The following is a 17,333-nucleotide window of genomic DNA, read 5'->3' as shown; positions in this document are numbered from 1 at the left end:
TTGTTGATATTTAACTGAGAATCAGCAAGAAATCACCAAGAACATGCTAGACTCTACAGAACCATGATGTAACAGCCACTGCAAGCCTCCAAACATGCCCCAAACACAAATTCTGTATTTCATGCATAACCATGTTTTTCTGTTGAAGACATCATACAAAAAGCAATTAGAAATTTTCTCAAAAGGAGGGGAGGGGGGGGTTATACGAAGAGAATGTACAGAAGGCTGTATAATAGTTCCAGGAATAACAGGCTTCCAATTAGCTAACTATTTTAAAGGTTTTGTTTACAGTTCAAAGAAAGAAAAGGGGGGAGGGGGGGGGAGACCATCATTGTACTGCAGCTGGTTTCATGTACTTTACTCAAAATGGTCATGCTACTGTAGTGGTGATTTACTTCAGCAAAGAACAATACAAGTAAACAATTAAATGTGTGTATTTTTAAAGCACAAGCTTTTACTTTACTACAGTTTAACATTAATTAACATTAACTAAATTGGCACATAAACTTAGGCACTCCCAACGGAACATGCAGTACATGTAGCTTTACAAATACACCCCCCCCCCAAAAAAAAACACAAAAAAATTATAATTTAGAAATTCAAAACACAGAATTCCAAATATATCAACCCCTAGTATAACAATATAAGACCAGGCTAGTTTCCTGTTCATTTCAGTTCAGAGGGTGTGACTGTTCAGAACCAACGGCCAACATGGTCAGTCAGCTAAAGAACAAAATGTAAACATGAAACACTATTCAACAAACATCAGAACTTTAGCTTTTCAGATTGATAATAGCTACAACATTAGTTTTGCTCTAACTGACAATGCCTTTTTTTTTATTAATGTACTTTCCCCTTAACAATGTTCATGTGTCTCCCTCCACCTGTGTGCTGATAATGCCTCAACCCATTATGACAAATGGACACATGGTGTCTGAACTAATTTAGTCTTGCTAAAAAAAATGTATACCATTAAAGGAAACACAGAGTACCACAGTACTGTAACACAAGTAGCTGCATTAGTTTCCACTTCCTGTTATTTTATGTCACATTAGGGTATCCGAGTCATCATTTTCGGCTGGTATCGGCCAGGATCAGGAATATCTGTCCTAACATACTTTCATTTAAATGTAATCTTTAAAGTTATTAACATTAAGTTAAAACACTTTTAGCAGTTGTATATATCACAGTTCTGAAAGCAGGTTCAGTGTTGAGAGCTGGTATTTGGTTAAGGACACACATCAACACAGTGACCCATCTCTTTCAATTTTGTCACGGGGGAAAAAACTTTAAAAAAGCAACCAGTGAAAATCTGCTGTGAAGGGCCTAGTGGTCTCCCTGCTACAGTCATAATGAGAGGGGTGGGGAGGATGAATATGGCCTAAAAAAAGAAAGCACACGGCAGGATTAAGCAAGCAGCTCTGTGATTTATAGCTATAAATATTATCTCCTCAGTGACGAGCCTGTATCTTTCTGTTGGCCCTTAGATCGAGAGCCCCACCTGTATCCCCTCCTTCTTCACGATGATTGGACTGTGCCGAATTATATATATATATATAAACAATTGAAAAGACATAAACCTGAAACAATGAAAACATTTGCTCTCGTGTAGTATGGCAAGGTGTTCTGCCTGATTTGATGCATTCTGCTTGATACTTCTGACACTGGCCAAACATGCTGCTGCATTTGGACGATGGAATGAAAACAATCCACTTAATTGCAAGATTTTTTTGCATCTCACTAAAATTCAAAAGCAACTGAATCCAAAATCTGATCACTTACAAAAATGAAGAAGAAGGATTTGACCTTTTCACAGTCAATCACAGACCGTGTTCCATTATGAGACAAATCAAAACAAAAACACAGTACTGTTATCATGTCCTACTATCACATTTATGAGGAAGCTACAATTAAAACCATCGAGTGCATTACATCAAGTCCCAAAGGCAATAGAAGGGTGGTCACCTTTAAACCTTTTTTGAATGATAAAAGGGTAGTTTTTACCAATATGCTAAAAAGAAAAATGCATCTAAACGTTAATTCCACAGCCATTCCACAGCTCAGATTTTGATCGGATTGTGAGAGTCAGCTATTTGGCCGAATGTAAAATGGGCTGAAAGAGTTAGGCCAGCGACAGGAAATTACACAGGAAATTAACAGGATCATGGAATGATACAAGAGATCGAGAGAAGGAAAAACAAACGTGGTACACAAATATCCCAGACTTGTGTTGGTCAGACTTATCTGTCAGGTAGGAGTCAATGCAAAGAGCTGCAATCAAGCTGAAATGGCCAGAGCAATTTCCAGGTTTATGTCAAAGTTTTCCATGAAAGAAGATGTGCAATCAAGGAGAAAGTGGTTAAAACTTGGAATTTGACTGACAGTCAATTTTTAAAAAAACTAAGAATGAACAAAATACCACAAAGTGCCATTTGTCAGGGTCACTGCCAAGAAAGTGCATTAAAAAAAGAATCACAACAAAAGAGAATGACCATTGTCAGAGATTCTTAACCCAGCGCTCAAAACATCGGACTTAAAGCTTATGGCAAATGGGAACTGTGCTCCCGCATCTACAAATGGATGATGAGACAAATGTTAGTTTGTCTGAAAAATGTTTTTCACTGTTTATGAACCCAGCTAACATTATCAAGAGTAGTTAACATCTAAACCAACATCAGCTAGTTAGCCTAACTAGCTGAAAACTGTGCCAGATCCAGCTACACTATCCTTGCCTTCTCAGTCTCATCCTTAAGAGCATTGTGAAATGAATATCACAATACATTTTACTTCTTTAACATGATGGGGGTTTTTTTATCCAAGTGAAATGGGTTGTGCAAGTGGAAAATTGTGGGCAGGGCATGGCTTTACTTTATCGGAATTTGACTTGATTGTGAATGTAAGGGTTTCAAAACAAACAAAAGAATTTGAGCATGCGCTAGTGTGCAGTCAATCAAGAATGAGAGTTTGCTGCAATACTACATCAGCACCTGCACTGGACAACTTGTAAATACTGTATATTTTCCTCAGCTTAATGTAAGATTTTAGTTCTCAAATACAGACACACTGATTGGTTAAGTGTGTACTTGTGCACATCCATTCTGTTGATGTCCTATCCTCTTGGCCCATCCCACTGCAAACATTCCTGAAGATGCCACTGATTTGCTACAAAAAGTCAACTTACACTAAAAGTGTCACTCATTAAACTGCCATGGACACAAAATCAATAAAAATAAAAAATAAAAAAAATAAAATAAAAAAAACTGTTGACAATGACAGTCAGTTTCTAATCCATCTGCACTAATCCTTAACAGAAGCTTAATTACCAAGTCTTTTTTTCTGACAGCAGTCACAACAGCACAGCAGAAGTGAAAAGTGAAAGGATGCTTACTTTCCAATGTTATCAGGAAGTGCTTGTAAAGAAATGTCGTTAATGGAAAGGCATGTTAGATTCCGCAATTCGGGGAAGCTGTCTGGCAGCCTGAAACAGACAGAAAAAGTGATTTTAGTCACTAAGTGAAAGATGAGTCATGCAACAATAGTGCAGACCACACACTTTTGAATAATGGACATAGCTAAACTGTGAAAATATAAAAATGCAGAGTTATATTGGTATATGTATACCTGCAATCTAAACTAATGCTCCATCGTGCCTTAAAGCTGTCAGCAGTCACAGTGCCACTAAAATGACAAGTTTGAAAATGAAACCATATGGGTTTGTGCAAGAAACACCAAAAAATTAAGCACATAACTTCCACGGATTACTGTAAGCTCCAACACTATGGAGATGACTGTCAGATTGAAAACAGATCAGCTGATCCACTAAATGAGTCAGGAATGACAAGTCAAAAGAGTGTTTAAGATATCGCCATAGCCACAGACATCACATAATCATTGACATTCCATTAAATGTTAAAAGGTAACACCCCAGCCTGTTGTCAACAACTTACTCAGTGGGAAGACATTGTTGCTAATCAAGCATATACTTTATGCAGCTGTAGCATAAAATGACATGCAATCACACCAGAACCCACAGTTTTTATAAGCACAGTGAGGACAAACAGAAAACTGATTAACTCACCAAAAATCTGATTAAATGAATGACCGAAGAAGAATTAAAATAGAGAAAAGGAATTTAACAGGATTTGGTTAAAGGGGAAAAAAGAATAAATTGACAATATGTGCTATATCAGGCCTCAGTGAAAAGGTCAATGAGAGAAAACAATAATAACTGCAATAAATTACAAAAAAAAAAAAAAAAAAAACTATTACAACAACACTGATGGTCAGTGACCTCAACAGATCCGAATTGTCCCATTATATAATGTCACAAAAAATGTTTGATGTTAATGGCAGAGAAAATTAAATGGTAAACATGTATCTTACCTTGTCAAAGGGTTTCCACTAAAGTCTGCTACTTGGAGAGCTTTACAAAAGGAAATGCTGTCTGGAATATCTATAATGTCTGCATAAAACAGAAGAAAAGAAAAGTTGATTGAGAAAAAAAAACATTCACACACACACAAAAAAAATCCATATCTTTATTATTACAAATGTAACACATTCAACTGTAAAGTAGGGACGAGGATTCAGAAGAAGGTCAAAGTTCAATCACAATTCACTGTCAATGTTCAACAAAAGGACTTAGTAAGTCAGCCATAGTGTAAACAGACACAAGACATGAAACAGCCTCATGAGGAAAACGACTGTTTAAGACCATTTCTGCGCCCGCAAATTATGATGGGCCATGCCAAATGTGGAGGCCGGGTTGTAAAGTTGCCATTTGAAGTTCGAAAATAGCGTCCAGAGAGAAGATAATTATCGCATGGCTGTGTTCACGTAGGAGATGTTCTGTGATCCCAGTTGGGAAGTACTTTTGAGTGAGGTTGAAGCCATGGCTAATCTCAGAGTGCTTATAAAAAAAATTTTAAAAAAAAAAGAGAAGATGCAAAAAATATGCTGGGCGTGTGCAACAGAGTGTATGGAAAGGGCAAAAAGCAGAAGCACAGGCCTATTTCCAACACTCTTTATAGCCTTACATTACTATATAAGTTACAGTTTGTTTCATCTAGTGCAGTATAGTGTCCTCCCGAGGTAGTTAATACAGCCTATGGAGTGTTAATTAAGCTGTAAAGTGTAAAAACACACGCACACACGCTTGTCCGCATGACGGATTTCTTTCTCTTGCGATTACAATAATTTTGACTACAAAACATAATCTGGTACAGTCAGATGTAGACAGGCCCATATGTAGTTTAAAAGAGGAGAGGATAAAGATCCAAATTAGTATAGATAAGAAAGAAAATCAGTAAGCTGTCCTTACCGTTACGCGAGACATCAAGCTCCACAAGCTGCATGAAGTTGGCTATTTCTGGGGGAAGCCTCTGAATCTCATTGTCGCTCAGTCCTAGCTTTCTTAACTTCACCAATTGGAAAAATTGCTAAAAAAAGAGAAAAACAACATCAATTTGGAGTTTCAGCTACAATGTATAGACCAATATCTATAACAGTAAAATGAGGTGTTTGCAGATGCAGATTACAAGAAAACCAGGACATACTTTAGAAGTCAAGTCCAAGTCCAGCCACACAGGTCAAATAGTAGATCAGAGCACAACATTGACTGTGTTACAGCTAAACAGCACATAGAACTAGAACATTATTTTTATGTTATTTTATTTTGCACACTCCTTTAATTGTTTTAATCAATGTTTAGATCTCTTTGGATCTAAACCATTGCGAACTGAACCATTGCAAACTGAACCATTGCGAACTGAACCATTGCGAACTGAGACGAGTTTGACTTTCTTAAGAAGAATTTCAGAGCGCAGTAATACAGAAGTCACAATTCAAGTATTTTACAAGTATTTTACAGTTGCTTTTAAACTGAAACTTGGACTTCCTGTATGTCTGTATGTTTTTGTGTGGGTGGCCCTGATTGAAATTTTCAGTCCATTTTGGCATCCAAGCATGCATTGGTCTTTACTATGAGGTCAATAACCAAAAAAAATAAATAAATTATTGAAGAAGTTGTGTACATAGTGGTGTTTGAATTGTGAATGTGAATATTTAAACAATGTAATCTGCACATGGATCATGTGCACATTACACACAGGGCTTAAACTTGCAACTCAAACCCCTGTGAGGCCACAACCCTACTCAATTTGCTTTGTTTAACACACCTAAATCTACTCATCAGCTGACTCTTAAGCATACATGAGATGAATCAGGGCTGGACCTGAATATTCGAATATTCATATTTAGATAATAATTATAATACATAAAAAAAAAAATTTCCTTCCTTAGTTCCACCTCGCTCTAACATCAGGTTCGGGTTAATGGTGGTATAAGAGGGGCAAAATGCAGAGAAGCTCATCTGTTTGGAAGCATTTCAAATTGAGTGGACAAGACAAAAGCGCCAAATATGTGATATTCAACTCACATATTACGGTGGCACAACAAGCTTGAGGAACTATTTTTTTTTTTTTCTCAAAAAAAAAAAAAAAAAAAAAAAAAAAAAAAAAAAAAGAGGTGGAGCAGTATTTAAAATACACAACAAAAGTCCAGTCTGGTCCACTTGCTACGCCAAACTAGCTTTTGCAGCTAAATACTGCCTTTGCGTTCCGGCTACATCAACACCACGGGAGCACATTCTTTCCAAAGCTGGCTACATAGTACAAGATACAAAGCTCAATTTTACCAGAAAATGTGAACAAACTTGTGTTTCTTGTACACAACATGAAGATGGTGTAGGTTACCCTTTGTTTAATTAACATAATTTTTTTTACAAGTGTGCTACGCTGCTGTATGTGCTGTTGCGTAAAATGTATTACAATACGAGATGCGTGGAATTTTGTTAAAATATATTATCTGTAGTTTTTGTATTTAAGATGTTAATTTAAACGTGTTATTTTCTAAGCTGTTTCTGCTATTTTAACATTACGACCTGTGCTATTAACAGCCCAATGTGTGCTATTTTGATACATTTACTACACTCAATGTTTTGTATTTAAAGTCTTCTTTTTTGTGTTTTATGATTCTATTTTAATGGCTGGATGTGTGCTATTTTGTTTCCGTCTCCAAATGCCATTTCAAAGAATGGGTAAACGGAGTAATTCTAGCTAGAAGTACATGAGGAACATTCCACCTGGCACAGCAGAAACTAATCTGACAGAAACCAACAGTAACCTTTTAAGGTTAAAACAATAGAAAATGCATGCAGACTGACCATTCCAAGATCAATTCCATTTCCAGAAACAGTTAGGAATGTTAGGAACAATTAGGAATGTCCAGTGGCCTGGCAAAAACAGCTCAGTGTATCCCCCTACCCCTGATGTAATCAACCATTCATCGCTCTTGGCCTGCCCTACTTGTATGATTCCTCCCAGCACAGGCTAGCACCACAGGATCACAAACTAAACGGCTGCAGTTTAATCACCATCTTCGACCAGACACATACAGACAATCTTCAGTGCAAAAGAGGAAAAACTGTAGCCTAAAGGAAAAATATGTGCTTAAAACTTCAGCCAAAACTTCAGTACAGTTGCCTGGCTCTATTTTCATAACAAACTATACACTACAGTCCACTTGTGATTCTATTCACAAGTAATAAATGTTTCAACCCACTTTATACCCTAGTTTGCAAACAAAATTACCGTCTAATAGAGGGTTTCTCTGCTGGGTCATAAGTGGGCCTTTAAGCAACTGCAGTGTGCTAACTGTAAACATATACTTAGGGGGCTGTAGTGAGGCAGTATCAGCACAGTCATAAAATATCAAAAATGTACAAAAAAGTAAAAAAAAAAAAAAGTTTTCTCACCAAAGTTTTGGCTGGCTACAGCTGGTAAGAATGTGTTATTATCCACAGTGAAACTGATTCTGTACCGACATGGGCTGAAAGGCCACTCAGCGAGGAAAAAGACATTACTTTAAAAGCAATATAAAGAATCCTGATTACAGTTTGCAAACGCACAGACCTTAATTTTTGGAGACATGTACTGGGGTCTGAGGAAACTAAAATTGAACTGTTTGGCCATAATGACCATCGCTACATTTGGAGGAAAAAGCTTGCAAGCCTGAGAACACCATCCCAACTGTGAAGTACTGGGGGTGGCAGCATCCTGTTGCAAGAGGGACTGGTGCACAAAACAGATGGCATCATGAGGAAGGAACATTATATATTAATATTAAATATTAAAGCAACATCTCAAGACAGTCAGGAAGTTAAGCTGGGCACAAATGGGCCTTCCAAAGGCTAATGATTTTTAGCATACTGCCAAATTAGTCAATGTTTTGGAGTGGCCATAACAATGTTTCTAATACTTCAGAAATCAAACCTAAAAAGCAAAATAAGAATCCCTGATCTTAAAGATTCAAAATAATATCCCATGTTCAAACAACAGTGAACGAACCAAAGTGGATTACACTGTGAAAAGGTGTTTCCTTACTTATTTGCTAATCTTCTTTACTCTGGTGTTTCCATTTACTGTTTTTTGGTTGAGGTCATATTTTATTGTTCCCTCTGGGGTTTACCTAGGGCATTTTGTCATTTTATGCACCAACAAAAGTAATAATTTTATATGAACAATTTCCAACCTCACTTTACAGGCTTTCGGTTACTATGTATTAAAGTCTTAAATTACGTATACATTTTGCATGACTACTGTTCACTGTGCATCTTAGGTTTCAGTGGTTGTTGTGCTGTGCTATAATCAGACGAGGGTTTCTCTCAAACACCACACTCCGATATCTCTTCTAAGACACAAATGTTAATTCATTTTATTCTTTTTTAATTCACTTTCTTTCTTGTACACTTTTGGGTGAACTGAGGTTTTTTTGGATAGTTTTCCTGATTTTTTTTTATGTACAGCACTGATTTAAACATGTATATAAAGCACCTTAATGAATCCTCTGCAACTAATACATATATTACATAACTGTAATGGGGAATTTCACAGGTTTATTTTCAGGCATTAAAAAATAGTTAAGACATGAACAAGGTTCTGTCAGATTTGTGACAGAAACTAGATGTTGGGGGTTTCATTCCACTTAAACCTGTACACCACAGGACACTCTTACAAAACTGCCTGAAATATTAAAAGGAAAAAGTCTCCAAGGTCATGCTGTAATAAACCATTCAAATAACTGGAACTAACCTCAAAAAATCACATACACAAAAATGTTACAGTGAAATGTAAATTGAGAACGAACCACTAGTGTTTCTGGGTGCTTCCGCGTCTGGATTACTACCTGGCTCGATCCTTTTATTTAGTCTGTTATTGTCAGATTTGCTGGATTCGTGAGCCACACTGTGTGTGAATGTTCACATTCTATGCACTCCATTAATTCCAGTTTAAACTAATTATATCTTGATATCCTCTCATAGTTAATGACTGTCCATTGTCCTGTCTGATTCCAATGGAAGGCTAACCGCTGGGCTCCTGTTACCCACATCAGACCAGCCTTTGGCTTCCTCACCCGGTGTTTTTATGTTTATGTTTTGTTGATTTCCTGTATTATTACTGGAATTCTTACAAGCTGTTTTGTGACAGCAAAATTGCTATACAAATAAATTTGAACATACAGTTTTGAGAAACTCAGATTTCCATGCATGACGGTAAGAGCACAGTGGGTTTTGCAGGAAGACAAACACCTCAGAAAAATGACCAAATTAGCTTCTGAATGGCTCAAAATAAACAGAATGAAGGTTTTGGATTGGTAAGTCCTGACCTAGTTGACATGCTGTGGCAGGAACAAGTTCTTTGTGCTCGAATGCCCCTCCAATGTGGCTGGATTCAAGCAAGCTGTTAAAAGGAGGCATAAACAAGTTTTTAAGTCGGTGGGATATATTCACATATTTCCCCCAGTGGTTACATTAAGCTCCACAGCTCACAGAACACTGCACTAGTCTAAGTCTAAATAAACATGCTCCATTTAAAATGACACATACAGCTGGCCAGTGTTTTAGAAGCAGAAGTACAATATTCTCTGAAAAGCACATGATATCACGATAATGATAAATATCATACTGTCCAGTCTTTTCCAGCACTATCAGAGGTATGAATCTGGATCCTCCCTTAGGAACTACAAAACGGAATAAACAACTGCTTCACTTGGATATATCAACCTTATTTAAAAACAGCTTAGGCCTACATGTAACTAAATCCCACAGTGTTGTGGCCATCTGCACTGAGAAAACAGTGTGATGAGTGTCAGGCAAAAATGCTACCATTCCTGTTCTTTATGCCCTCAAAGCAAACTGCTAAATCTCTATGGACAGCAAATACAAACAACATGTGGACCGCATGAGACTCAGTGTATGGTCTTCTGACCAGAGTCTTAAAACGTTCATGCACGAACATGAATTGTGGTCATTCATAAACAACAGTGAAAAAAGTCACAGGATATTAGAAAGAAAAAAAAATAGGTAACTTTCATGCTATCAGGAGTGCTAACAAACACTGAACCTGTTTGACCTGTTACTTCCTCTTGTTTTGGTGCTATGCCTCCCTCACCCCTCCTCCACTCCACTGGCTGCAAGTGGCAGGCATACATTAACCTTTTAACCTCCTCTGTCAATATTTGAAGCTTGATTGGAATATGTTCGGTTTGAAATAGGCCAACAGCATAGCAGACAAAACCGTTCATCGCTGACCTGAGAGCCAGTTGCCAGTTCTACAGGACAAGTGAAGAAAACTAACTCTTTGAATACCAGATAACCAGGAAAAGATGACTTAGCCCATACAAACCCTTTTATATTAGAACAGCAAAGTAGAGGGTTATTAGACATCAACATACCCCAGAGGGAAAACACAACTCAGATTAGGCTCACAAAGAAAAATGTCACAAGCAGGACAAGCTGTTTTTCAGCAGGATTTGATCTAAATAACTGCTTGAAGACTTTGGAACAAAGATAAGGCCAAGTATTAACCATATGTTAACATTCATCTCCACATTCATCTCACAATATCTCAAAGATACATTTTCTGTTTTGGCCTTTCATTGGTGTTGCTGGTGTTTTGAATACAGTTCTAATACAGTTTTAGAAAATAATCTTTGTTCAATTTCAGCTATTTTCCAAATGCAGAGTTTAAACATTAAGATGCATTGTGGCATTGGCTTTCTATTTTTTACAGTGATCTTATTGCTTGCTCTCCAAAAAAAACACACACACACACACACACACACACACACACACACACACACACACACACACACACACAATGCCAAAAAACATGTGGACAAACCACAAAGGTTTTGGGATACTGTTCTCGGGGGCAACAAGACACATTGGAACTCTTTGGGCCTATGGCTCAACGAAATGTCTGGAGGAGGAAGAACGAGACCTATACAGAAAAGAACACCTTGCCTACTGTGAAGCATGGCGGTGGGTCAGGCATGCTCTGGGGGCGTTTCGCTGCTTCATGAGCAGGGAATCTCCACTGTGTGAAAGGTACCATAAATTCAGTTAACCACCAGGAGATCTTGGGTGGACATGTCATATAGTCAGTGAGAAAGCTGAAGCTTGGGAGACGTTTCAACAGGACAATGATCCCAAACATACCTCCAATTCTACAATGGCTTGGTTGCAGAAAAAGAGCTGGAAGATTCTACAGTGGTCATTGCAATCGCACAACATAAATCCTTTTTAAAATCTCTGGGGGATCTTGAAGAAGGCAGGTGCAGCACGCAAGCCCAAGAATGTCAATGAATCAAGAGATCTGCTGATTGCCGCAAAAAAACTTGTAAAGCTATGCTTCACGTCTGAAGGACATTATTACTTATTAGGGAGTTGTACTAATGAACTATGTGACGAAGGAGTTGAATAATTTTGTCAATGGGGAATTCACAAAAAGGACATTTGTTGGTATATTCCAAAAAATACTGTTAAAATTAAAAGTTGCTTTTGTCTATTATATAAGTCCTTACTTGATCTGATTGTGAACGAGATTCAAAAACTAAATGTCAAACTTGCTAAAACACTTTACTGCGGTGGGGGTTGAATCATTTTGAACACAACTGTATATCTGAGAGCAATGCCGTGCAAAATGTAAGTATAGGTAAGTATAGCATCTCCAAGTATAGGTTAATGGACCACCACAAACAGAACATGAAACCTCACTTAAACTTTAAACAAAAATTTATGTTTCAAAAAATAACAATATTCATAAATGACAATCATAATACAGTTCAATATAACCCCAAAGCAACCACTTCAATGGCCCTTCACTAACATGCAGCAAGGATCATGCATGAAATAGTTAAAAGCAGGAATTCTTTGATGCAGCCACAGTGCTCTTTAAGAGAAAGCATGATACGTGGCCAGATGACTTTCATTTTCATGTTCCCACATGTTGATGATAAAGAACAGAGCTGCTGAAATTTGTTTATGCAAGTGTGGTGGGGGTTTGTAAGGTGTGAAGCGCATGCAAAAAAATAACATTTGTCTACTTGTACTTCTACTTAAATCAAGGCTACTTATCAGGCTAGTGTCCTTAAACATATGATGAAGTATATGGTATGGAGCTGTCTTGAGGCTAAAATTTGCACTGAGAATTGAATAACTATCCCCATCACTGCTTGCTTCAAGTCAGGGCAGCAGCTGTATTCTGCTGTGCTATGAAAAAAAATCTTCCTGGAAATGTATTTAAAAACATTAATATGTTCCAAATTGATGTATAGATATATGTATATAGAAGTGGTATAATAACTTTCCAGATTAAGATATTTTATTGTATTTAGAACACAATTTTGTGGGCAAATGCTCTATTCTATAAATCTAGCCATCCCCTCTAAGTATTAGAACAACAAGGACCAAGGCTTTTGTTTTTGCTTAACACTGAAGACATTTAGGGTGTGATCCCAAGATTAATATGAGACAATGAGAGGAACATCATGAATCAAAACAACGTATCCCCTAAGGTAAAGTAAATAAAACACTTAATATTTGATTTCCTAGATCTTGCTTGCATTAACTGAATAAGGTGACCCTTATTCAGTTAATGCAAGCAAGATCTAGGAAATCAAATATTAAGTGTTTTATTTACTTTACCTGTTCCAATCATTTTGCTAACCAAAATAAGAGTTGTCTGCCACCAAAGCTACATTATTGTAAGTTGTTTAACAGATCTAAATATAAATATTAAATTATGTTTTGATTCCAACCCAAAATATCTATAGTAAAAGTAGTCTAGTAAAGTATAGTAAAAATAAAAAATGTTGAATATAAAAAGTTTTTTTTATTCTATTGGTACATTTCTATTGATCTATTCAATATCTTTCTACAAAATGAAAAGAGCAGCTGGAGTTTTCAAATTACATCAGCAAAGATAAAACAAAGCATCTCCTAAGCATTACTGATATTACAGTTTGGGTACAGATTTTAGTATGACTAGGGTGGAGGACTAGCCACAAAGCTTAAGGTGATGTGATCAAACTGTACTGTGACATTTAAATATTCACTGGTGTTAATACCCTTTAAATTAGCCAACTGAATTCTAAAGATCAGAGCATTTATTGATTATAGATAACAAACTCCACTTAAGAAAGGATTAAGTGAATGTTAAGTAAGACTAAGTGAATGTTTGATCAGCTTGGAGAATGGATACATGAATGTCATTCCAATAAGTGGACTCCAACCTTCCACTGATCTGGAAGATTCCTCCTATTTGCTATCAGTTCACTAAGCCAGCCTTGGGATTTGATTACTTACATGCCAGGGAACACTGTAAGCAGTGCTTGTGGTCAATTTAACAGCTTTGCTTGGACAATTTAGCAGCAGCATTGCAGCACATAGTTCCATAAGCCAATCAAGTTGTTAGCAAAAGGCTTTTCCAAACAATCCTTTTTAAACCAAGACACCTAGGATTAATCTTTTGAACTGATGAAAAAGTTCATTTAAGTTTCTTTTATAAGCAACTAGCCAAAATAATACCCCAGGCTAACCAGTTTATGACACAAGCCTTCCCTAACAAAAACTGTACATTTTCAGCCTTTGATGCAACTATACATTATACCAACACAAATTCTATCAGTGTATACACACTCAGAAAGAGGTAACACTCCCTAGATGTTTTACATAGTAGAACTAAAAAAAAATTTAAGACCTTGTAGTTTAATTTAACAAACTGTTAAATACACTGTTAAATTACAGCATCATCTCAACAGCACCCAAGCACATAAACTGTGCTGTGGCCTGTGAGGTTTCATTGTCTATTACAACTTTCTTTAGTGTATGAAGCATGTCTGAAAAAAAAAAAAAAAAAACAGCCAGCAGGAAAATATCCTGTATTAATGTAGACTTGTTAGGCCACACCAGCTTCATCTAGATATTGTATCTCCCACAAGCCATCAAACTGTGTCAGGGTTAATATCTTTCCAAACTCCTTCAGTGTTAGCATGCTGATAGGTGTTAAGTTTCCTCAAGCGCATCTGGTCAGTGCTGGCTACCTACACCTGACAAAAACCAAAGAGATGCCTCCCAATGAACATGAAGGGGTAAATCATTATGTTGATTTACCCTTTGAACCCTATAAAATGAATTATATACATATATATCCCTAACAGCATCTTAGCTCAAAAATGATTCTTCAAGGGTCACTGTGAACGCATAGTTACATAGTTCTACTATGTGATCTCAACACTTGGATTCTTGTGTGAAACTGGGCCCAGAATGTTGGGTTGTCATGCTAAAACATCTGCATGTTAAATTTACTGCATATTAACCCACTTTAAGTTAATATTAATATATTAAGTTAATATGTATCATCAAAACTATTCCAGGTAAAGTCAAAACGTCTACGTTTTATAAATGTTTATGTATTGGCACAGTGACAAACTACTGCTCAACGAGAATAACTCATATAAAGCCAGCAGTGTGCAAGGCCCTCTTTATCTGCTGTTGCGTAACAGCCACAGAAGCGCGTACCTGCCCCCTTCAACACTTTTTCAGGCCTCCTCACACAGCTGCAGGTGAACTGTGGTATTTTCTGGTGTCACACAACAGCCCTCAATGTGTCCCATTCAGCTCCAATAGTAGTTGTTCTGCGGTGAACAATGCTTCCATTGGCAGCAGAAAGGACTGGCATCCTCTGCCCCTCTAACACTGCCCCTCCCCCCTCGTGTTCTTACCTTGGGCAAGTCTCGAAGCTGGTTGGCGTCGAGCAGCAGTTCCTCCAGGCTGCGACTGTAGCGGTAGATCTCGTCAGGCACGTAAAGCAACGAGCAGTGGCGCTTATCGATCGTTTCGATGTGACGGTTACACCGCCACAGGGGAATACAGTGAAACATCCCACCACCGGATAAAGCGCCGTCCTGGAAAAGTAGGTGCAGGAAAACAACACGACTGAAGTAGTGAGAATTTGGCGAGAAAAGGAGATTGTGTACTACTCGCTCTGTGCGGAGTGTGTAAGTCGGCGAATCACGATTAATGGAGTTTCAAACGCAGAAGAAAGGCTAAACAAATAACGCAGCTGTGGCAGCAGCTCCCGGGCCGGGTTCCTCACAGTACGGACGAACATGGGCTGGAAGCGCTCAACCCCACTTCTTCTCCGTCAGACACTTTTCAAATTTCGCCCCTCTTCCACGTCCTTTCTCCTAGTCATTCCCGCCGCGTCTTCACTGAAATGTCGAGAAATGTGCCATGACTTATCTGCAGTATCGATTACATGTCTGTTCGGTTGAGTTATTTTTCTACACTACTTTATTTCCTCTTAGTCCAGTTTTCTGACCCGGAACACTCACTCCCTCATTCCACAGCTGACGTCACAGCTCCGCCCTTGCTCTGGCACCGCCCCCTTTCCCAGGAAAACTTGCTTCGGTGGAAAATCAGAGCTGCGTCCAAACGTGTACTTCCAAACTACAAGGCATACTTCAATACCAAATTGCACACGAATACACCATCACGCTAAACAGTACACGCCCATATTAGATTACACATTACCACACTAAACAGCATACCTACAGTACGCATGCATACACCGATCACCTATAACACTGTGAATGAACAACACTGATTATCCTCATCTTCAGTGGCACCTTCAGAGGTGGGATATAACGGGCAGCAAGTAAACAGTCAATTATTGAATGTGCAAGCATAGGGATCTAAACCACTTTTGCAAGGGCCAAATTTTGATGGACAATTGGGTTAGAGCATCTCCAAAACATTAGGCAGTTCTTGTGGGTTTTTTGAGATGCAGTGGTCAATATGTATCAAAAGTGGTCAAAGAAAGGACAACTAGTGAACCAGCAACAAGGTCATAGGCACCTAAGTAGTCACTGTGCTGTTTGGTGACATGGTGTGTACCACACTCAACATGGAGGAAAGGAAGCTAAGGAAGGAGTTGTCTCATGAGATTAGAAAGAAAATTATAGACAAGCATGTTATAAGATCATCTCCAAGCAGCTTGATGTTCCTGTGACTACAGTTGCACATATTATATAGAAATTTAAGATCCATGGGACTGTAGCCAACCTCATTGGACGTGGCCGCAGAAGGAAAATTAATGACAAATCAAAGAGATGGATAATACGAATGGTAACAAAAAAGCCCAGAAAAACTTCTAAAGACATTAAAGGTGAACTTCAAGCTCAGGGAACATCAGTGTCAGATCGCACCATCCATCGTTGTTTGAGCCAAAGTGGACTTCATGGGAGACGACCAAGGAGGACACATTGTTAAAAACAAATCATAAAAAAGCCAGACTGGAATTTGCCAAACTACATGTTGACAAGCCCAAAAGCTTCTGGGAGAATGTCCTGTGGACAGATGGAACTTTTTGACAAGGCATATCAGCTCTATGTTCACAGACAGAAAAATGAAACATGTCCAGAAAAGAACACTGTCCCTACTGTGAAACATGGAGGAGTTATGTTCTGTTGTGTTCTGGAGCTGCTTTGCTGCATCTGGCACAGGGTGTCTTGAATCAGTGCAGGGTACAATGAAATCTCAAGACTATCAAGGGCTTCTAGAGAGAAATGTGCTGCCCAGTGTCAGAAAGCTTGGTCTCAGTCGTAGGTCATGGGTCTTGCAACAGGATAATGACCCAAAACACAGCTAAAAACACCCAAGAATGGCTAAGAGGAAAAAATTGGACTATTCTGAAGTGGCCTTCTATGAGCCCTGACCTAAATGCTATTGAGCATCTTTGAAACAAGCTGAAACATGCCATCTGGAAAAGGCACCCTTTAAACCTGAGACAACTAGAGCAGTTTGCTCATTAAGAGTGGGCCAAAATACCTGCTGAGAGGTGCAGACATCTCATTGACAGTTACGGGAATCGCTTGATTGCAGTGATTGCCTCAAAAGGTTGTGCAACAAAATATTAAGTTAAGGGTACCAT

The 17,333-nt window shown here is 38.1% G+C and overlaps 1 protein-coding gene across 1 annotated transcript in view; it reads right to left on the bottom strand.

Moving 5' to 3' along the window:
- The window catches only part of lrrc1 (leucine rich repeat containing 1), a 32,108-nt gene extending 16,373 nt beyond the window's left edge, over positions 1-15,735 (bottom strand). Inside the window, exons 1-4 of the mRNA XM_072677564.1 lie at positions 15,124-15,735; positions 5,321-5,438; positions 4,384-4,462; positions 3,389-3,478 (exon numbers count right to left, since the gene is read on the bottom strand). Coding sequence (XP_072533665.1) covers positions 3,389-3,478; positions 4,384-4,462; positions 5,321-5,438; positions 15,124-15,282 — 446 coding nt within the window. The 5' untranslated portion in view covers positions 15,283-15,735. The remainder of the gene's footprint in view (positions 1-3,388; positions 3,479-4,383; positions 4,463-5,320; positions 5,439-15,123) is intronic.
- Positions 15,736-17,333: the final 1,598 nt, after the last annotated feature.

This window comes from Salminus brasiliensis, chromosome 4 (genome assembly GCF_030463535.1).
Source record: "Salminus brasiliensis chromosome 4, fSalBra1.hap2, whole genome shotgun sequence".
Lineage (NCBI taxonomy): Eukaryota > Metazoa > Chordata > Actinopteri > Characiformes > Bryconidae > Salminus > Salminus brasiliensis.
This window is presented reverse-complemented; position numbering and strand designations above follow the sequence as displayed.